The sequence below is a fragment of the Lutra lutra genome, chromosome 5, assembly GCF_902655055.1.
Source record: "Lutra lutra chromosome 5, mLutLut1.2, whole genome shotgun sequence".
Taxonomy (NCBI): Eukaryota; Metazoa; Chordata; class Mammalia; order Carnivora; family Mustelidae; genus Lutra; species Lutra lutra.
The window spans coordinates 152018689-152040774 of NC_062282.1; the positions used below are offsets into that span (position 1 = coordinate 152018689).

General features: G+C 59.7%; 1 protein-coding gene across 9 annotated transcripts in view; it reads right to left on the reverse strand.

Moving 5' to 3' along the window:
- Positions 1-690: 690 nt before the first annotated feature.
- Positions 691-22086, reverse strand: part of FLT4 (fms related receptor tyrosine kinase 4) — a 39919-nt gene continuing 18523 nt past the window's right edge. The window contains exons 9-30 of one of the 9 annotated variants that reach the window (XM_047730344.1): positions 21089-21243; positions 20805-20967; positions 19442-19568; positions 18297-18405; positions 16969-17331; positions 16544-16690; positions 16314-16445; positions 16021-16127; positions 15630-15765; positions 15091-15195; positions 14627-14740; positions 14394-14482; positions 14113-14263; positions 13492-13586; positions 12991-13113; positions 11808-11919; positions 10641-10740; positions 10221-10326; positions 9479-9621; positions 8348-8468; positions 7394-7479; positions 691-3398 (exon numbers count right to left, since the gene is read on the reverse strand). In XM_047730344.1, the coding sequence (XP_047586300.1) occupies positions 3197-3398; positions 7394-7479; positions 8348-8468; positions 9479-9621; positions 10221-10326; positions 10641-10740; positions 11808-11919; positions 12991-13113; positions 13492-13586; positions 14113-14263; positions 14394-14482; positions 14627-14740; positions 15091-15195; positions 15630-15765; positions 16021-16127; positions 16314-16445; positions 16544-16690; positions 16969-17331; positions 18297-18405; positions 19442-19568; positions 20805-20967; positions 21089-21243 (2986 nt within the window). In that variant the 3' untranslated portion in view covers positions 691-3196. Of the gene's footprint in view, positions 3399-7393; positions 7480-8347; positions 8469-9478; positions 9625-10220; positions 10327-10640; positions 10741-11807; positions 11920-12990; positions 13114-13491; positions 13587-14112; positions 14264-14393; positions 14483-14626; positions 14741-15090; positions 15196-15629; positions 15766-16020; positions 16128-16313; positions 16446-16543; positions 16691-16968; positions 17332-18296; positions 18406-19441; positions 19569-20804; positions 20968-21088; positions 21244-22086 lie in introns of all 9 variants that reach the window. The other 8 variants (XM_047730349.1, XM_047730348.1, XM_047730343.1 and 5 more) reach the window with 8 other exon arrangements.

Below are 22086 nucleotides of genomic sequence, written 5' to 3' on the forward strand. Positions count from 1 at the left end.
TCCTTGGCTACAAATCTTTCTCCTGCTTACGTGTCACTCCTTACGGCAGGGACTCTGGGCTGTGAATTCTGTGGGGATTGGGGCTCTGCTGTGTCCCATGGCCTAGGATAACGGGTTGTTCCCTGGTGTGGACCCCTCAGCCTGCAGGGGTGATGTCAAGATGGAATCTGGGGCACCAAGGGACACTCCAGCGTGCCCTCGGCCTGATGCCCCCTAGAGAAGGCGAGTCACGGCTGATAGGAGTGTGGGTCTGGGGCAGAGCAGGAGATGGGGTGAGGGACCCCAAGGTGGGAAAACACTGCTGGGAGCCCCCAATGGCCCCCTTGCTGGCTGGGTTCCCATTCACACCTGGAGACCTTGGTGCTCTAGGGAGTGAGGTCCTGGGACCCTTGGGACAGTGAGTGTGGCCCTGGGTGTCCAGCCTAGGTAGGATCCAAGGAGCCTGGAAGTGTGAGTGCAGCCCTACCTGGACCCATGTGTGATCATGCATTGTGCCAGCAGCCGACAGATGGCTGACACCTGGCTTGAGGTATCCAGGGAGAGAGGCTACCTCCAACCAAAGAAATTGTCACGTTAAAACGTCCAAACCTACAGGCGGTATGTGTCTTTTCTGTGTTCACAGATTTATTATAGAAGTAAAAGCAACAACAAACCCGTCATTATCAGCTGCTTTGTGGGGAGGGGCTCTTCCCACTAGAGTTGAAAATGAGGCCAGGACAGTGGGCCTCACAGCCCAAGGAGGGGTTGGGCACCCAGAAGGTCCCCAGCCTGGGAGGGGCCTGGACAAGGATGGCCTCTGGCTCCAGACCCTTGCTAGGCTCCATCCTATCTGCTCCCCCCGGTGTGGTGTCCACTGGGTGCAGCCCAAATCCAGGTCTAGGGGTCTCCTTTGCTCTCCCTGCCCTGAACCCGAGGCTCTGGCCAGGTCACATCCACAGGGCCAGCGTCCTGTCCCCATCTGCAGCTGCCTCTATGCCAGGCACTCCCGTGTGCAGGGAAATCACACGAACATGGCAGAGTTTGTGGGGGGCCCTGCTGCCCTTGCCTGGCTGGTCTCCCCGGGGGAGGGGGCAGTGATTGAGGCTGGGGTTCCAGCTCAGACCTCCCTGATCTTGGAGTCCAGACACACACTTAACCAGTGAGGTGACCCGGGTGCTCCCTGCATCCCTCTGGGCCCGTCCCCTCCCCCCGGGTGTAGATGGGGGTGGTTGGTCGAGGGCACCTGCTGGGCCCAGTGAGACAGGCCCCTGGGTTCCTGTACTCAGGGCCGGAGGCAGCATTTGGCTCTAGGAGGCGGGGACAGAGCTGTGTCACTTTCCCCATCAAGTGACAAGAGAGCGGGTTTGCCTGAGGCCAGGCTGGGCGCTTCCCATCTGAGGAGCTCTGGCCTCCTGTGCTTCCCGAGTGCCCTCTGCTGGTGACCCTGGGGAACTGCAAGCCAGCTGGGGCGGGGACCCGGAGCCCCAGTCCGTCGGGGTCCCTCCTGTGGCCTGCCCAGTGGCCCGGTGGGGCTGACGATCCTGGCTGGAACCCAACCTTCACAGACAGCCAGGACTGAGCTGACAACCCATTCACTGTAACTCAAAGACTGGCATCAAATTTATTATTATCTTTTGTTAAATATTTTAGATCTTTTCAGAACACGTGGTCTACAAGGCCATGGTGGGTTTTCTTCCCAGTACATTTTTGTGCATGTAGTTAAGTGACAAGGGGAGAGGTGACGTAAACAGGTGGTATGCATGGAGGGAGGGCCCTGGGGGGCCACCCCTGCCCCTGCCTCAGGAGCCTAGCTCCTCTGGGGGAGAACGGCCTCTGGGCTTCCACCAGCTAAACCTCAGACCCAGGTCTCCTGGTCCGGTGACATCAGAGGAGGAGGGCCACTGGGGACAGCGAGGGTTACAGTCACACGTGTGTTCAATGTGTCTTAAAGGCACAGTACACAGGGGGTGGTGGGGGGTGGGGGTGTTCTGCTGGGCCAGCCCCTGCTCGCTGCACGCCGCCTGTCCTGCAAGCGTCTCGTGGTGGGGGGGCTGGGGGGGGTGATGTCCTTCTCCGTGGTGTCAACTGGAGAATGGTCTCTCCGGCCAGGTGTAGGGGTGGCAGTGGGTGCTGGAATGGGGCGGGGGGGGGGCTGGGCAGAACAGCTCCAGCCTCCAGAGGGCCCTGGGCCACTCCCCTGGGAGGGCAGAGGCTGGACATCAGACCCAGACCAGGGGGAAACACACCCTCTGGGCCAGCACCAAAGACCTTCCTCAGTGGGTCCCGTGGTATTTGCTCCTCAAAGGGCCATTCACAGCTTGGAAGGTGTTTGGGTGGCAGATCTAGGCCCCTGAGGGAAGAACCAGCCATTTCTCACACTGGGCCACTTGGGACCATCCGTGGATTCTTCCCGTTTTGGGCCAGGAAGGTGAGGCCACAGCAGCCTGGGCTATGTCGGCACCTGACTGGGGGTCAGAGGAAGAACCGTCTAGATTCACGTAGACCTTCCCTGGGCTCCCCTCAGACTAACGTTTTGAAAAGCACATTCTTCACAGCAGCTCGGAGTCTCTAAAGTTCTAATGGAAAACCATCTGTTGGATAGTTGTCAACACCCACGGGAAGGTACACTGTGACGCTTGGCCCAGCAGAGACCACAGAGACCTCCCTGGAGGGCAAGCTGTTTGGCCGGGCTCAGGAGAGAACACCCCGCCCACCCCCCAACTTCTCGTTCATCGTTTGAGATGGAAATATGGCACCTTCTCTCAGCCTTGGAGAACCAAGAAAGCCATTCCCACGGGTATGAGTGGAGTGGACAGTGGGGCAGGACCTGGGGTCTGCAGCTCAAGTCTGGTTCCACGTCCGTCACTGTGACTCTCAGACCCTCAGAGTCCTTCTCAGAAAATGGGGATCAAGCCCCCACCCACCATGTTGGGAGGAGGCAATCAGGACTGGCCCCATGGGTATGGGGCTGAACGGAATCTGAATCTTGAGGGAAGAAAGTCCCAGGGGATCCGCAGGGTGGCCTAGGGAGGCAGGTGCAGTGATGGAGTCTGGGGGAGCCCTGGAGCCTGGGTCTTGCCCTTCCTAACTAGGGAGGAGGAATCATCTCCTATCCAAGCTGAGGAAGAGGAGTTCCTAGCCCTCTGGTCGCCTCCGGGCACGGCCCCCACCAGCTGTCAGACCCGGGGTCTTGGGGGCCTTGCCTGGGGCAAGTAACTCAGTAACTGTCGTCTGTGAAGAAGGGCGTGCGGGCGGATGGGGGGCAGTTGCCCTCATCCTGGGGCCCCGCCAGCTCCCCGTACTCGCTGTTGTAGAACACCTGCCCTCCCCGTGCCTCCCGGTCTGGCCGCCGCCGCCGCCCTTGGGTGTCAGGGTGCGCCCTGGTCATGTCCACGTTCCGGCCCGGTCCTTTACAGCTGCTGAGACAGGGAAGGTGATGGTCAGTGAGACAAGAAGAGAAGAGGGACAGGACCCTGATTGGGGTCCGGCTGGAGTCACCAAAGACAGCACTGGAGAGCTAAGCGAGCCCAGAGCCCTCAGAGACACAGACTTGACTCACACAGAGAACAGGACTGATGGGAGTGTTGGCAAACCCTGGAGCTTTTTCCGTCCCTTGCCTGGGTGCAGGGGACAACGGGAAAGGCCCACTTCACGCCCGCAAACCTGTTTCTCTCCTTGACTCACCCATCCCTATAACGTACCGACTCCGTGGCTCAGGCCCCTGGGCATCCTCCTTGCTCTTCCCTTTCCCCAAACCCCTCATACCCAGTCCATACTTGCCTGTGCTGACTCTGGAATGTGCCGGGCTGCTCTCTGCGTGCCCTCCTGCTCCAGAGCGAGTGCCCACCTCCAACGCTCAGTGCTCCCCTGGCCCCTGTCTCTCCTCCCAGCCCTGCTTCAGAGATCCTTTCTGCCGGAGACCATCCTTCTCCCCATAGATCCCCGCTAGGGCTCTTAGGTACTCTCAGAATGAGCACTGGGCTTCCCACCCTGGGAGAACGAGCTCCTCCCCCTGCCTCTTCCCTGAAGGCCCTAGGACCCTCCCTGCTTACCTCTCACTGTCTTCAAGATTTAAAACTATATATATTTATTTATTTGAGAGGGAGAAAGAGCACTAGCAGGGAGAGAGGCAGAGGGAGAGAATCCTCAAGCAGACTCCCGGCCGAGCACAGGGCTTGATCCCAGGACACTGAGATCACAACCTGAGCCGAAACCAAGAGTCAGATGCTTACTGGACTTCGCCCTACCCTACTCCCACCAGGCGCCCCATTCTTTGAGATTTTTGAGGACCTTGCTTCCTTTCTTCTGATTTTGTTTTTTGCCATGCCTGATGTTCAGCCTGATTTTTTTTTTTCCTTAGTTAATGACTCAGCCTTTTTTTGCCTGAATTCCCAGAAGGTTTACCTTGAAAATCTAACAGTTAAATTCAGACATGCAGCCAAGTCTGCTGTCCTGGGGCACTTTCCCCAGGCCCTCTTCTGCTGTGTTGACTCAGTTCTTTTATTTGATAGGGTCCCTTGAATTATAAGTTTGAAATATTAGTTCTGTCCCGCCACCAGTATCGTTTCCCTCAGAAACTCCAAATCTCATGTCCACTCAACCGCTGCACTTGCCATCTTTCTCTCTGCTCTTCTTTACCTCTTTATTTATTTTGGTTTTCTTTTCTTTTGTCTTTTCTGGTCCATCTTCTGTGTCTTTCCCCATAAGGGAGCACTGATCATATCTGTTGATCCCTGCCCCCCCTCCACACTACCCCCCCACCCGCCACCCAGTCTTCATTTTGGAGGGGGAGATCTCTTATTTCAGTTTCTTTCCTGAATGTAACCAGCCACCACTCGACACGTTTGCACTGTTCATTTCCGTTCTGAGTGTTTGAATTTCCGACTCCTGGTGCAGCCTGTCGTTTAATTATAGATTTAATTCGCATTGGGAGTATTGTATCAGCTTTTCTCTGCTTTTTTTCTTTTCTTTCTTTCTTTCTTTTTTTTTTTTTTGAGTGTTAACATCTACTGAAAAGTTTTTAATCCATTTTATTCTATCTTTTTTATGGATAGTGTATGGATTTATTTTTATTTTTTAAAAATATTTTATATATTTGTCAGAGAGAGCATGAGCTGGGGGAGGGGCAGAGGGAGAAGCAGACTCCCCGCCAAGCAGGGAGCCTGGATGCCGGACATGATCCCAGGACCCTGGGATCCCGACCTGAGCGGAAGGAAGATGCTTAACTGACTGAGCCACCCAGGTGTCCCGTGCTTATTTTTTCGGTTTGTGATTATTCGTGCTGGGATTTCTGGGACTAGAAATATCTGGTTATCCTATGGAAGTGGCTTGGGACATGGCCGGTTTGGGAGGCTTCCTCATTTAGGCAACATTACACCCACATCTTCGGTATCACCTCGAATTCCTTCAAGGGCATCCCTCTTTGCAAAGGCTCCAGTCCTGTTATGATGTGGTATTGCCACCAAGAACCAACCAGTCGCTTTGCCCAGTAGTGCTGGGTTCCCTCTTGATGGCTGTCATGCAGCCATGCCAACCTGCCACAAGCCAAGGGCTTCCAGACCTTCCTCTTGCCTACACACTTGGAGGAGACACCCTCCCTGCAGGGTGTGCACTGGCATTCTTCGTGGCCTGGAGGTGAGGAGCCCATGGGGATGATGATCAGCGGTTTGCAGGAGACAGGAAAGGACTGGCAGAGAGACTCTCTCCTTCTCCTCCCCCACGGAGCCATACAAGGCACCTTCTGTCCTTGCACCTATTTGGAGAACGTTCCACATGCCAAGGGAATGCAGGTGCCCCTCTCAATGCTGGTCTGGATGTGTTGCCAAGGGAACTCGTGTGGAAAAAAGGGCTTCATGTCGCTGCTATTGCGAGGTACAATTTCTGTAATAAATGGTTCCCTTGGGTGTGGATGTGTTTTCTGGGTTCTTGCTTCTGGAGACTCTGCTGTGACTTTCTTCTTCCTTCAGCACTAAGCACTTGTGTCCTGTTCACAGGCCATGCAGAAGCAGTGCCTTCCCCAGACGGCTGCCCTTGGAGCCTCCCACTTGCCCTGGAGCCTCCTCCATCAGACCTCTGCCTCCTCTCTCATCTCCCTGGCTGGTCCCAAGGACCACGAAACACTCTTCTCTCTGGCTGCGGGGCCCATCATCCTCTCCCTCCGCCGTGACTCAGGTATGGCTCTGTTGGTCCCAGCGCTGAGTTTCCTACTCACCCATAAACCCAAGTCTCTCTCTCCTGCCTATGGCACAGGCATGAGCTCTGAGGGGCTGTTTTTATGAAGAGGTGTGGAGATTAGAACAAAAGTAACAACCGTCCTCTGGCTCACCCTCTTACTGAATTACATTTTTTTGGATGGGGGGTATAAAATACTGTTGGGTAAAGAAACGTTATCCAGACACTATTTCCAATAATGCAATCAGCGTTCATTTCCCAAAAATTGGTTACTAACGGAGATCACCCGATAGAATCCATAGAAACAAAAGAGGGGACCAAGATGCATGGAACAGACAGTAAATTTGGTTGGACATGTGAGCCCTCAAACCACCAGCACCCACAGTGCCACAAACACACCCTTTGTAGGCTGCTGGGAAAATCACCGCTAATGGGTTCAGCTGCAGAGATGGTAAAGACACCTGCCAGAAAAGTGTAGATTCACCACAACTGTCCTAATGCGATACAAATAAATACTTGCGGTCTCGGGGGAAAAAACTCAGTGACATCGTCATACATCGATTAAAAAATGGCAGAGGCTAGGATTTGTTCCCAAAAACCGTGTCAGACGACTCCAGAAGGGGGCTCCGAACAAAGACACAGATCAAAGGTCCCCTGCTTTACCAATGGAGCCCGCCAGGCGCCCGCCTCCCCTGTAGGTCCTGTCCTTTAAACAGCTGTGTGCAAGTCCACTAAGTAAGTAGGTAGACATTTAACTATCTCATCTACACCCTTAAAAGATGAAACATTCAGGGATTTTTGGGGAGGGCAGTTCTTGTGTTCTAATCAAACTAGGACACCAGCCAGCTCCAGGTCACATGATCTGTCTGGTTCTGGGGCAACTGGAGCGTAAATGTGGGGGGCCCTGGGGGTAGTGGTGGCGCTCCTGGCTGCAGGAGGGATGTGTAGGCACAGTGGGCATGCTGGATCTTACTCATTTCATGGAGAGGGGGCGTTTGAGCACCTGTCAGATGGAAGAGAGATGGGGGGACCAGCCCCATCTGGGTGTGCTGGGCCAGGATGCTGGTGGGAGAGGGGGCTTCTCCGGTGGACAAAGGCCTTGAGTCCCAGAGCAGCGTGCTTTGAACACCCAAAAAAGCAATAGGGAGCCATGGTAGGTTTTGGGTGAGTCAGTGATAGGCATGCCCAGGCCTGGCTTCTCCCTCCCAGCCCCTTGCAGGGAAAGAGGCTCTGGAAGCCCTACCTGAGCCCGCTTTCTTGTCTGTACCTGCTCTCCAGCTGCTCAAACTCCTCGGAGGCCAGCACCATCCCACTGTCCGTCTGGTTATCCTGCGGGGAGAGAACAAGCCTGTCTGCAGGCAGCCCCCCCAAGCCAGGACAGCGGGGCATGGACCTCCGCGGCCGGCCTGACACCTGCCCTGTGGAAACAGAGCAGAAAGCAGGTGTCCATTCCTTGCTGGAGCATGCAGGTGAGGGTCACACGCTCAGGTTGCCGGAACCTGAGCAGGAACACAAGGAGAACCAGGGAGCCTCTTGAAAGAATTTGGCAGCTTCTGGTGTAAAAAAAAAAATGGTCCTCATGGAGACACACCCCACATTTAGTGGGGCTCTGTCGCCCTTCGATGGTGTGTGACTTGGCTCCTGTCAGGGCTGGGAGACCCCAATGTATCCATCTGGCCCTGGGGGACATGAATCGGGGGCCAGCACTCGCTGACCAGGCCTGTCTGGAGAAAGGCCTGGGCGGGAAGGTTTCTGGCTGTGGACGCTCGTACCAGGCTGAATCTGTGCTTTTGCAAAATGGACCCACGGGCTCCAGCCTCCCAGTGCCCGAGAGGCCCATTTTGCTTGAGCAGATCTGAGAACAACTCTGTATTCCATGCCCCATATCCCAGCCTCCTTCTCAAAGGTCACTGTCCCCTTCTCTTGGGCCACATGGCCTGGTGGCCACCAAAGGGAAGCTAATCCAACAACAACCATCTAGAAGGAGAAGCTGTCTTTCCACTGGGTTTCTCTGCTGTGCAGCGGGGAGACCGGTAATGAGTGAGGAGGGCACGGGGATAGCAGCCGAGACCCCAGCATGCCCGATGTGCAATCTGGACTTGACATTTCAGTGCGGCACCCTTTCCTGAGCTGGGTCTGGACCTTTCCCAGCTGGGAAAGCCTGTTCTGTGCGCACACGCTTGCCTGCCCCACTTACCACGGAGGCCTTGTAGATCGTCGGGGTCATGGGAAATTCTTCGAACGTCTTCATCCTGGAGGAACCCTGCGTCTGAGTCCCTCTGGGCAGGCACCCCGGAAAGGACACACAGTTATAATATCTGTGGGGAGAAAACAGCCTGCTGAAGGAACGTGCCCCAGAAAGCCCTCCCTACCTCTCCTTCTGTCCCCTCTCCTCCCAGAAGGACCCCAGGCCTGGGCTGTGAGTATGGGGCCTAGATCTGAGTGGTGGTCTGAGTTCTTCCCCGGGCGGGCGCGGGGAGGAAACCCGCAGCCCTCCAGCACACGCCCCCCCCCCTCCGCCCCGCGTGCTGAGGTGTCTTCTCTCCTATGCAAGAGAAGAACACCTCCTGGGAAGGGCGTGGGAGGTGAGTGGAGTGCACCCAGCCTGGGTGTGGCATGGGGGTTGGTGAGATGGGGGGGACCCCTCTGTGCCAGCCGCCCCCCGCCTATGTGTGTGCATTTGTGTGCCTTGGGTGGCTGGTGGAAGAAGGGTGGTGGGCACCCGCAAGCTGGCTGTTCCTGTCCCCCAGGCCCGGCCCTGCCCCCTCCGCTGTGGCACAAGGGGAGGCGGGTCTCGGATCCCTTCTCTCGGCAACCCCAGTGGGAACACGATCAGCCTTCCTGGAGTGTAGACAGCTGTGGGCAAGAGACGTCAGGTCCCGATCTCTGGGAACACAGGCTAAGTTCTAAATCCTGAATGCGGGTGGGTGGCTGGCCTATCCTCCTCCTGGGATCCCAAATGTCAAAGGGGGAAGGGCTTTTGGGAACCAGGAGTGCCAGACGCAGGGGAGGCTGCAGGGCAGAGAGAAGGTCTGAGGGGCCTCGGAGGAAAGCAAAGTTCCAGACTACATGGCCTTGGAGGGGGGCCCCAAGGCTCGCCAGGCCCTCCAGGGAGCCCCAGAGCCCAGTATGTCCTTTAAAATCTTTAAAAATCACAGTGCTCTTTCCGTTGGGGTAGAGATCTCTCAAGACCTTATCGTTTGCTGTTCCTTGATGACTGGCGGGAATCAACTATGCTGCATCCAACCTGCTTTCTCCCTGTCCTGGTGGGGTTGGGGGGTGGGGGGCGGGGGCGCGGGATCTGGGAACCCCCGGGAGGGCAGCTGACCTGGCGGCCAGGCTGTGCCGGTGCAGGCTCGATGGGCTGTCCTCGGGGTCTGCCTCGGCCACGTGCAGGGCAGTGGTGGATGTTTGCAAGAAGCTGCCCTCCTCCAAACTCTGAGAGCCACAGGGGGCCATGCAGTCCTCCTCCTCCTGGCAGGAATGGCAGAGGCCCCGGGGGGGGGGGGGTCAGAGATCACTGTGCCCTGGTGGCGGTCCCCACCCCTGAGCTCAGGATTGCCGGGGCGGGGCGGGGGGGGGGTGGGGGGGGGCGGGGGGGTTGGGGGGGGCAGGGGGGGTGGGGTCCTGACTGAGGAAGTTCTGCGTTCCAAGGTGCTCTGGGGTGAGCTTGTCTGGCAAATTCTCCCAACAGGCGCCCCACTTACAAGCAGCAGGGTGCAGCAGGGCCCCCCCTGATCCAGGGGCCCCTCTTCTGGCTCCTCCAGTTCCCAGGGCACCAGGGCAGCCCTGAGCTGGCTTTACTCCCTGTGCCCCCAGGCACCCCAGGTGGAGGAGACAGAAGTCAAGGGTGGGAAGGGTGGGTGCGGGGGACAGGGCTACAGGAAGCAGGAGGTGGAGGAACACATCAGTCTTCTCCCAGAGACAGGGGCTCCTTGCAAACTACGCCTTGATGCAAAGACCACCCGGGGCTCCTCATGGCCAAAGATGGGCCCTGGCCAGTTGCTCGAGGGCCCTGGGGCTGTTGGCCAGAGGTTGTTGCAGCTAGACAGGGTGGGCAGAGGACTTACCTGTCGGCCCCCACCCTGCAGCAGGTCCCCCAGGATCTCCACCAGCTCTGAGAACGCAGGCCTCTCTTTGGGGTCCCCTGACCAGCAGCTTAGCATGATGGTGCGTCTGCGGGTAGAGCTGGCTGCTGGCCTGTGGTCTGAGCATGCCCGCACCCTGCACCAGCAGATCCCAGCTCCCCTGCCTAACCCCCATCCCCGCCCCCCCACATCTGCCCACCCAGTCTCTTCTGCCCCGAGGGGCAAGGTGGAGGAGAGCTGTCCGTGGACCAGTGGGTGGGTCAGGGGTGGAGTAAGACATTTCATCTGCAGGTCTCTACCCCAACCCTGAGCCTGCACCCCCTCCCCACCCCTGCCCCCGGCCTGTGTACAAGACTCCTCACCCATGGCAACCTTCCCCTCCAGCCCCCTAGGGAAACTCACATGGCAGGAGTGGCTAACTCTGGGGCTCGCATCCGTGTGCCCTCCTTTAGCCGTTGGCAGAACTCCTCATTGATCTGCACCCCTGGGTAGGGGGAGGCTCCTGAACAGGATGAGATAGGGGTGCGTGGGGAGAGGGCACTTGCTCTCAGCCCAGCAGCCCCCCTCAAACTGCTTCTCTCCTGCCCCCTATGGCAGAGGCTGGTCCTGCTGCTCTCAGCACAGGACTAGGGTGGGGTGGGGGCCCACCAAGACACTTCTGTCCCCCAATGATAGTTCTTCATTTGGTTAAAAGGGCCCCCGAGGGCAAGCCCCACAGGAGCAGGGCAATCATCTGTTCTCTCCCTTGCTCCAAGCCCTGAGTGGCTCTACAGGGACTCAGAGTGCAGGTCCTCCCCCAGGCCAGCTCACAGGGGTTGCAGGGACCTCCCCTTCCCCCCTTGTTGCACCTCCCGACGCCCCTTGCCCACAACCACCCCACCTCCAACACGCGGGGACCAGGAGTCTGGCTGTCCCCTCACCCTGACCTGCTGTCTTCCCTGGCCCGTCCGGCTACCTGAGCCCCTTCCTCAGCTGGGTGCTCCCCTCCGGGTCACACATAGCCCTATCCTCCCTGTGCACTCCAGGCCCTGGCATCTGTACTGACAGCATTCATGGTGTTGCTTTAATTTCTCCGTTTGCTCCCTGCCCAGCTCTGTCTTAGCATGGGGGTTTCCTCCTGGTCCCCAGCAGGGCCCCAGGGCCCACATGGAGCTCTCATAAGTAGGTACACCTGTGAGTGAGCATCCAGTCTCCGCCGGACGCTCCCTGGTCCTTGAAGGCAGAAGCAGCCTCGCCAGTGACAAGCTGAGGGGTGGGGGGGGGGCTCATCCAGGGAGGTGAACATCTGGGGACCGTGGTGATCCCGGCGACTGCCTGATAAACACAGGCTGGTCCCTGTCCCCTGTCCAATGCCAAAGCCCACCACCCTGCAGAGGTGGCTTCGGCGCGGGGGGGGGGGGGGTGGTGGTGTGTGTGTGGGGGCACATGCTGGAGGCAGAGGGGAGAGGTGGAGCTCTTGGACCACTTGCCATAGAAAGACCGCCTGCTGCAGGTGCAACCCCCTGCTTCACAAGCCTGGTGCTATGACCCCCGGCCTCTCCCCTCCCCCACAGCCTGCTACACACTTACCCAGGGAGAAGATCTCCCAGAGCAGCACCCCAAAGGACCATACGTCACTCTGCGTGGTGTACACCTTGTCAAAGATGCTCTCGGGGGCCATCCACTTCAGGGGCAGCCGGGCCTGGGGGAGACAGAAGGAAGCATGTCTCCATGAGGGAGGGAAGAGAGGAAGAAGGACAAACATGTTGGTAGCTCCCTCGTGCCCCCAGCCTTTCCAGAACTCTGGAGCCACACCCCAAGAAAGGCCTTGGGCCATATCTGCCTTCAGAAGACTCTCACATTCCGCCCCTTCCGTGAAGGCTTCTGCCCCATTGCTGTTCTCCTGGGTCTGTCTGGGCCCCTTTCCTCCCGTGTGCTCTTTGCGGGGGGGCACTCAGAACGCCTCCCACTCCAGACTCCAGACCCAGCCTCTGGAGGAATTGGGACCCTGCACCTCCTCACCGTTCCCACCTCAGCGGCTGACTTGGTCTGCACACAAGAAGCTGGATGTCACTCCTGACCGCTTGTCCTGGGGCTCGTGACGTGTCTTCCCCATTGCCTGTCTCTCTACCTCTTGGGCCCTCCACTTGGGAGTCCTGAGGGCCCTGGCTCCTCCTGACTGGCCTCTGCCTTCCCCACCACACCCAGCACACCCTCTCGTCCTTCCTCGAAGCCTGAAGAGGGGGCTTCTGGAAGGCGCACCTGACTCTCCTGTCCACCTGCCTCCACTCACCTGTGAGTTAGAATGAAGTGCTAGGCTAGCAGGATGACCCACCTCATCCTAGACCCATCCTGCCCATTGCCCATCTGCCAAGCCTCTTCCTTCCTCCTCCAGGGCACAAACCCCCAATTAGCTTTGCGAGCTCATTCAAGTGCCCACCTGACCATCTCCAAGCACCCTGCTCCCAGTACCCACATGCTTTTCTGTACCCACATGCCCCATGCAGGGTCTGCCTCTGATACCCAGCCTCTGTAGGGTAGGCATCCAGGGTAGGCATGCGGGGTCAGTCAGCATCCGCCTCATAGACAAAGCTCCAGCTGAAGCACCAGGGTCCTTGCTTGTCGGCTCCTGGCCCTACTCCCCCTGCCATGTGCCCTGGTGGGGCCCTTCAGGTCCCTGTAGGTGTGGGCTCTCTGACCTTCCATGGAGATGGCTCTTGGATAGGAGGTCCATGCCCCCATCCCCAGCCCTCCCTCCATGGCCTGCACTCACACTGCCCTTGCGCACGTAGTCGGGGTCTTTGTAGATGTCACGAGCCAGGCCGAAGTCACAGATCTTCACCACATCACATTCTGACAGCAAGATGTTCCGAGCAGCCAGGTCCCTGTGGATGCACTGGGGCGACGGGGGTGGTGGTGGTGTGAAGAGGTGGGGAGCACAGGTCCCTGGGGCCCACCCATGCCTGAACGCTGCTCTGTCACAGAGAGATTTCTATGCTCCCCCAGGACTCTCCATGGTGAAGCTTCATGGAACGATGGGGACGGCAGAGGAGGCCGTGGGGTGGGACAGATGCCAAAGTTCCCTCTCTGCCACTGACTAGCTAGAGATCTCAGGGAATCACTTCCACACTCTGGGCTTTGTTTCTACCTCTGCAAAGTGGGAGAAACACGTGCTGACCACGGAATCACTTGGGGGTGAGCTAGGATAGGGCTTGCCTTGATATGCTGGTGGTCTGTACCCTCTCCCCTCCGAGGGCCCTGCTGGAGCAGTCACCTTGCGGGAGGCCAGGAACTCCATCCCTCGGGCCACCTGGAAGCTGTAGCAGATGAGGTCCTCCATGGTCAGTGGGCTCAGCCACAGGTCCTGGGCTGCACAAAGGAGCAAGGGAGGCTCAGGGGAGGTCGGTGGGGGTGAGGGGGAGGCTCTTCCATGGCTCCCATCTTCTACCCTTCCCCAAAGGGAGCATTTGTTCACCGCCCCTGGCGCACCCTCCTGGTGGGGCCCCTGAAGTCCCTGGAACTGGCTAACAAGCGTGTGGACCCCCTCTCCTGCTCCTCAGCATTGGGTCTCTGCAACACCCACTAACCACGCCCAGTGCCAGGAATCTTGTTGTGTCATTGGACCTTTGCACCTGCTGCTTCCACCTGTCTGCTCCCACCCTTGTCCTGAAGACAAATCCCTAGATAGCCAGTGATGCCCAATCCAACGCCAAACGCCTCCGCGGAAACTGTCCCTGTGGTGTCCTCCCTTCCAGAGGAAAAGCCCATTGCACGCTCTCCCAGGTAAGCCCCTCCAGGAGGGCCCCAGGCCAGCTTCTCCCCCAGTCCCCTGATCACGAGGTATCCTTGTATCAGCCAGACCTCTTTGGGCGAGGGGAAACCAGGCTCTTCTTACCTTCTTGGACGGGAGGGGCCCGCCCAGCCCCACCCTTGCCCGTCAGGAGCCGGGAGAGGAGGGCCCGCTCGCTGCTTCCCGGCCTCCTCCGGTCCGCTTTGGCACCTTCCACCATGGCTCGAAAGCGCCTTCGCTGCTCAGGGGACTTCTCCTGCCAAGGCAAAAGTGGGTCTGAGGGGGGCTCCGCCACCCACAGCAGAGGCACCCCCGCCTCCCCAGCCCACCCTGGCGAACTGCGGGCTTCCGGCAGAGCTCGGGCCAGTCGCAGGGCCCCCACTTACCGAATAGGGGCTGAAGGCCTCCCGCTTGACGCGCAAGAAGTTGGAGAGATTGCCATACTTGCAGAACTCCACGATCACCATGAGGGGGCCTGGGGCAGGGCAAGAGCCAGGGGCTTGGGGACCGAGGTCAGGCGGGTGGGCTCGCACCGAAGCAACGCCCCGCCCCCGGCCCCGCCCCCACCCAGCCCAACAGGCCCCTCCCGCCGGGGAGCCGGGGGCTGCGAGCTCCGTACCATTGGGCTTGGTGCACGCTCCCAGGAGGTTGACGACGTTGAGGTGGTTACCGATGTGGATTAGGATCTTGAGCTCCGACATCAAGGCTCGATGTTCGCTAGCTGTGGCACCCTCTGGAGGGGACATGGGCGCTTCGCGTGGGGCTGGGCCCGCCGCGCGCAGCCCCCCGGTCCTTGCGCGTCCCTCCTCCCGGCCACCGACTTCGCTAAGGCGCAGCTAGAGCTCAAGCCCGTGGGGGCGTAGGGTCCCCAGTTCGTCCTGCTCGACTCTTTGAGGCTGGGGTTTCAGGTGGAATTGGGAAGAATTCCCCAGAACTGAGCCCAGGACCTCCATGAAGAACTCTGCACGAGACTGGCTCTGACCGTCAGTTTCCCCTCCCCAAACACAGCCCCGCCAGGCCACCCACAGTCGCTGCCCCCCCCCCGCCACTCCCACCGCCCCCTCCACCCGCTGACCCCCACACCTTTCAGCATTTTCACAGCCACAGTGTCGCAGCTGCTGCCCTTGTGGATTCCAAAAGCAGAGGCTTCCACTACCTTCCCGAAGGCCCCATGGCCGAGGACTCTCCCTGTGGGGGCAGGGACCCGGGTCCAGGTGAGCTGTGTAAGGGCGAGGGTGAAGAGGGACGGGCAGCAGGGGCCACCCGCGCCAACAACCAGGAAGGAAGGCCCAGGACGGGGAGGAAACTCGGGGGCCTCTCTGCCAAACAGGAAGAGCAGGGAGAGCAGGAGCGGGCAGCGAGGGAGAGGAGAAGCAGACAGGAAGGCCTGCATCCTCTCCCAGCAGGTGTGATGGGCCCGCCCTGCTCCGAGCAGCAGGAAGTGACCCCGGGGGCCTGAGAACTGGATCCTGGCTCCAGTTCTTGGGATGCACGCCCAGATGGGCAGGGCAGGCCAGGTGGGAGCCAGGCCTGACTTTCTGGCCTGGGATGGAGGGATTTCAGCACTGCAGAGGGAAAACAGTCTCTGCAGGCGGGTGGGGTGGGCTGGGTGATGGTCTCACCAAGATGCAGCCGCTCCCGGGGGAACTCCCACTGGCTGGCGTCATAGGACAGGTATTCACACTGCTCCTCCAGAGGCACCTCCCCGGGGTCCATGATGATGGACAGGTAGCCCGTCTTGATGTCTGCGTGGGCTGGCTGGGGTGGGGGGTGGGGCAACTAATTGATGGGGCCATACCACGGTCTTGGGTAAGACTTCCCCCAGGACAGATGGGACCTCCTTTGGGACTCTCTGGCAAGGAGGGGACGGACAGACTGACCACCTCTGGTCATGTAAGAGCCCAGCACGGAGGGGTCAGAAAGGCTTCCCAGGTGAGGTTTCCAGGTGAGCCAGGGCGTACAGAGACCCCACAAGGAGCGGTGGAGAGGCTCAGTTGGGGGAGGAGCACTCACCCTCCTCATGTTACAGAAGATGAGGAGGAGGAGGACCCAGAAGAAGACAGCGATGACTCCGGTGCCGACGAGGATCACGATCTCCATGCTGCCTTTATCCTCGGAGCCTGAGAGGACAGAAAGGGGCGAGCCTGTGTGTGTGTGTGCATGTGTTAGGGGCAAGAGTGTGTGCTCTGCGATGAGCTCCCCTTCTGGTGGGCACCACTTGGGGGAGGTGGCTATGAGAAGGGGCCAAGTGCAGGGGTGGGGTGGGGGGGCAGGTGGGGTGGAAGGGCTCCTGGGAGAGGCCGGACCTTCCACAGCCACGCTGGCAGAGGAGTTGACGCAGCCCTTGGCGTTGCACACGCTGCACAGGTAGCGGCCCGCGTCCTCCTCACGCACACGCTGTATGCTCAGCTTCTGGTTCGAGTCCGCCAGGTCTATTCCTGTAGGGGATGGCGTGTTGCTTGGAGTTCAGATAGGTCTGGGGCCTTGACCTGGCCAGCCTCCGCACCCTGCCCTTCGCCCGGGTCCACCACCCTACCAGACTCTTCCTCCAGCAGCCTCTCATCTTTGTACCACAAGATGCTGGGCACGTGTGCCCCGGCCACTGGGCACCGCATCTCCAGGGAGTCGCTCACGTTCACCAGCAGGTCCGTCAAGTTCTGTGTGAGGCGCGGGGCTTCCAGGGCTGGGGGTGGCGGCGGACAGGGAGCTAAGTGGAGTTGCGAAAGCAGGAGGACATCCCTCCAGGGCTGGGAGCACAGTGGGGAGGACTGTGCCAAGCTCTAGGAAGGATCGGGTTTGAGCGCAGGGTCGGGAGGGTTGTGGACCTCCACAGCGTGGGTGGGGGGTGGGTAGGACCCTCTTGCAGGTTCAGGCTCCAGGAGTGGCAACCCAGGCGAGCTCTGGGAGGGGAGAAAGTTTCCTTTCTTGGGAAGCGCCGCCAGCCCTCCCCTGCCACCTCACCCTGCACTGACAGGTACTTCTTGTGGCAGTGCTTGTCGTGGCTGCGGCGGTCCTGCACCTCGCATACGTAGTCGCCCTCGTGCTCAGGCGCCACGCTGGGGATGGTCAGGGTGAGCGTGGCGTGGCGCGCATCTGGCTCTGCCTCCTCCAGGTGGGCGGCCAGAGGCGTAGCGAAGAGGTGCACGTTCTTGCAGTCAAGCAGCAGCGGGTTCCCGTGGGCATCATGCAGTGTGGACAGGTTGAGGCGGTACCAGCGCATTTGCTCGTAGGTGTAGTTGTCGGCCTGGCAGCTCAGGCGCACCTCCTGGCCCTCCAGGGGCTCCTCCGATGGCTCGGATTTTATGCTGAAGCCATCAGGGATGTCTGGGGGTGGAGGGCAGGCGAGGGAGGAGGCGGCTCTGTGAAACTGCCCCCCTGATTTTGCTCACCTCCCTGCCTGCCGTGCGGCTCGCTCTCCGGTGCCCTACTGCCTTTGGACTCACTCTGCTCTCAACCAGAGCATGCATCGCGTGTACCTGGGCTGGGTACCCTCCTCCAAGGAGCCCTCTTCACCCCTATTCTCCCCAACACTGACCAATGGGGCCAGCTCCCTGCAGTCAGTCCCACAAACTCCTCCAGTCTCACCTTCTTCTAGCCTTCTACAGGACATGCCCCATCTCCTCCCCGGAGCCCAGACGATCAGTGGGGTTCCTGTTAGCACATTTGGTGTGGTTCTGTCCCACCCTCCCTTGCTGCTGACCACACTCCACCATTGTCCTCTCCTAAATATAATCTCATCCTTCCATTAGTTTGTGGCAATGCCTCGCTCCTGATTTCCTTTTGTCCATCTGGTCACACTCCCTGTTGGGCTCCTGTGGAGTCCTCTCCCCGCTGCCTCTGGCCGCATGTCTCATCTATGGTCCTGGGCACAGTGACTGCCCTTTAATGGGCTTCTTAGCTTTCCTGGGGTCACTAAAACATTTGAACATCGGAAGAAGCTCTGGGCCTTTTCCCCAGGAAAAGTGTACCTGTGCGTCAGCTGCTGTGTTGGAAAGGGGGTGGGTGGGAGATGGAACCACAGGGAGTGGAAGGGCACCAGTGGGGATGTACCTCCAGGGCTGGGGGCAGAGTGTGCCCCTCCATCTCACTGCACCAGCACCATGGTCCATGTGCTAATGACCTCCAAATCTATCCCTCCCTCTGAGACCAAGGAGCCTAGTGTCCCACATCTTCGGAAACTCAATGGGCCCAACCTGACCTCATGGTCCTCTCCTAGGCCTTCTCTCCAGCCTCCTGTGCCCACCGGTTCCCGACCTCCACACACCCTCCACCCCCGCCCGGTCACTCACTGGTCACGTAGAAGTAGATGAGCCGCTCATCCTGGCCCACTTTGTTGAAGACCACACACTTGTACATGGCAGACACATTGGCGTTCTGGATCACCAGCTTGCTCACCGTCTATGCAGAGCACGAGCACAGGGCTCCATTTCCTGCCTAAGCTCCTCCCACCCTGACCGTCCTTCCTTTCTGCAGGGAGGATTGGGGCTAACTGAGGCCACCAGCTGAAGAGGACCAAAGCTCAGAGACAGGACCAGGGGCAGTGAGGTTGGGCGCAGAAGGGGAAGGCCTTGCACAGCAGGGGGGCTCTCTGGAAACATCAGGGACATGGCTAGTAACAGCAGGCTTAAGCTGTGGCTGAGATCAGAGGGCAACGTCAGGCAGGCCTCTGGGTATGGACGGGCTTGGGCTGTGGCCGCGTTGAGCAGGGGACAGGCCCAGTCTAGAAATGGGACAGTCCAAGCCAGGTTTAAGATTCGGGGTTTGGAGTAAGGCTGGTCATTCACCCAAGGCACATTCACCCCAGGATGGCTCACGGCCCCTCTCTCAAGGCCCTGGGTGGTGGCCAGGAAACGGGATGGGTCCCGGGTCTCCCGAAGGATTCTGGCCTGGGGAGTAGGACTCTTGGAGGCAGGGGGGAGGAGAGAGGGCCACAGGCCCTGCCTACCACCAAACAACCCCCCCCACCCCACCCGATTCCAAGCTGGGCACTTCCTGGCCAGGCTTGGAACAGGAAGAGGCTCTGGAGGTGTGTAGGAAAACAGGAAGTGACTGTAGGAAGTGGGTGCCTTTGTTCAGTCCCCTCCCCCGCCTGGCCTCTTCTAGGCATTGCCCCCAGGCTGCGCCCAGCAGCTCCGGTTGCCTTCGGAGGGGACCTGGCTGGCCCCAGGCCTGATCCTCCCAGCCCTGGGGCCTGTGGGTAGCTGGGGCCCGGGGCCTGGCCAGTCTCCCTTCAATCTAAGCTTCCCAGTCTGGGAAGCAGCTGGAGATCCCGCCCTCTGCATCCACATGCAGGAAGGGGAGCTGAGGCCCAAGACACTGCACAAAGACCACCAACTCTCAGAGCTCTGCAGCCTGGTCGAGATGGAGACGGCCAGGAGAGGGCCCCTTCCTGCCTCCCTTCTGCTTCCCCGTCAGTGGCACGGCTGGTGCCTACCTTATTCTTCCCTTCCACAAACTCGGTCCACGTGTCCAGGCTTTCAATGGGGTTCACAGCGTCCTGCGTGGTCACCTCTCTCCAGTCCCGACACTGTGGCATGTGGTCTCTCTGCTGCCGCCGGCTGCTGGGAACAGCGTGTCGGGTGAGGGCTGCCAGACACAGCTTTCCCCAGTAGGCAGGAGCTCACACCTGTGGCTCTGCGGTTCCCCTCTGGACTCACGATGTGCCCCTTCCTGCAGAGTCCACCTAGATCTCCCAGGGGCAGCGGAGTCACCTCTCCTGTTCCAGGAAGCCCTCTCTCTCCTCCTTCCAGAGCTGCAGCCCCTTCCTGGGGTGGGTGTGACCCCTGCACTTCTCGACTCTTGTTGGGCCATGGGTCTGGGGTTCCCAGGGAGACTCTTGTCTGCCCCCAGCAGAGCAGCGCAGGACCCCAGAGTTCTGTCCGTTGGCACAGAGCATAAAGGTAGAGCATCAGAGGGAAGCCAATTTGGAAGTGTCTGGTGGTCTAGAAGAATCTCTTACGAGCCTTAGGTGCAACAGGCCGCCCTACAGAGCCTCTTCTTCTTCTGTGCTGGGCCTATGGCCCCGTCTCTGGGTGTAGCTGTCTGTCTCCTCCTTGGGTCCCGAGCATCCATCCTTGCCCAGGCTGTGCCCCTCTGCCCAGCCCACAAGGTTCTCTAGCTGAACAGCAAATGCAACCCTCCCACTCCCCCAACTCAGTGCCCTTCACTGCTCCTAATGCCCTCCAGACCTCTGGCCACCTTGGCACCCCCTCCTCTCCCATCCCCTGCTGGCCAAGCTGTCCCTGCTCGGAGCATACTCCTGGGCCTGTCTGTCCTGGTGGCACCCAGCTCAGCACAGGGGAGCACGGTCCAGCAGGCCCAGCGGTGGGGCAGGCTCTGCTGCTTACAGCTGTGACCTGAGGAAAGGCAGGTCCCCGCTCTGATCCTCCCTCCGTTGCCTCCTCTATGAGCTGTCATCGTGAGCAGGGCTCAGGAAAGCTAACTGGGCATGGGTGGTGTATCACGGGGCTCAGTACAAGCCTCATAAACTAGTTCAGGTCCACCCACTTGGAGCCCCATTCCTGTGGTCCCCCTGGATGATGCAATTATGTGTCCTGGGGGCTTTACTTTCAAGGGGGGGTTGGGTGGGGGCTGCACCATGCCCAGTGTCCAGCCCAGGCTGACTCATCCTAGGGGGAGGTGAGGTGAGTTGAGGTCAGGGATGGGCTCTTGTTGAATTGCCGTAGGTTCCAGCTTAGAGCAGGGCTCTGGGAAGGAGTCGAGGCTGGGGGTGGGGGTCTCGGCCAAGGTTGGGGATGGGGCCAGGAAGTGGGAAGGAACGGGCTGGAGCCACTCACAGGTTGCGCTGGGCGAAGGCCTTGCAGGGAGTCCACGGTCGCCAGTGCCACTGGACGCTGAGAGGAGGGGGGACCCCGTAGGCGGTGCAGGTTAGGGCCTGGCGACTGTGGCGGGAGTAGGTGCTGGGAGAGGAGGCCTCCTTCTCATGGATGTGGGGTGGCACTGGGGGCACAAGGCAGACAGCGGGTCAGCAGGCCCCTGCGTACCACCCGCCACCCCCTGGCGTCCCCTCTTCCAGCCTGCTCTTCCCTTCCCTCCCCTCCATCCCTCTTCCCCCTCTTACCGTTTACCACCAGCTCCAGGCTGATGTTGCGCCTCAGGCCGGCCGCGGAGTTCCACAGGACCAGGGTGTAGGTGCCCGCGCTGGCCTCCGTCACCTCCTTGAGTACCAGGGCATGCGGACTCTGGCGCCCGGACACTGACTTTCTGTCCTTGTACCTGGCCCAGGAAGGGAGTTCAGCAGACTGCATGGACCAGGCTCCTGCCCCATCCTGGCACGCCTTCCCTGCCAGAGCCAGGCCCCAACAAGGGCAGCGAGCGTGCTGTCAGGGGAGGCAGGAGGAGGCTGGTGCGACTCCCCATGGGCCCAGCTCCAGCAAGAGACCCCTCCTGCACCAGACTAGGTGAGGGTTGGGGCTGGGGCAGCTGGATCCAGACTGGAGAGCTATGGGGATGGGATGGTCTGCAGGCCTGCCCTGGTCTCACTGCGCCTGCAGGCTCAGGACTGGCTACCATGCCCGGTATGCCCTGTCTCTCACTGTGGCGTGTGCTGGGAAGGATTGGAGGTGCAGTCCCCCTGCAGCACAGCCCAGACCCTTACCCCATGGGGGAGGGCCCTGCCTCACTTTCTGAGCCCAGCTCTGCCCTTCCTGGAGCTTTTCAGATATGGGAACTTCTTGCTGTCCTCACACCTGGGGCCTAGGCACTCGCTGTCCCCTCCTCCTTTGGATGCCCAGTCCTCTAGACACCTGTACGGCTCCCTTTCTCCTATAGGGAGAGCAACATTAGAGCAGCGTTTCCCTACCGCCCTAGGAACCAGCTCCTGCCCTCTGCCCTGCTTCTACCTGCCTGCCCACGAGCTTCCTGGTTTCCACGCATGTGTCTGCTGACCATCTGTCTCCCCTAAGGAGTGGTGCAGAGACCGTCCCTGTACTGCCCTTCCCTACAGAGCAGTACCTGCAGGGCCTACCCATATGTAAACAAATGCAAGTGCAAATATATGGACGCCTTTCACCCCAAACCCGGGCCTGAGCTGGGGGGCGCAGCACAGCCATTCTGCAG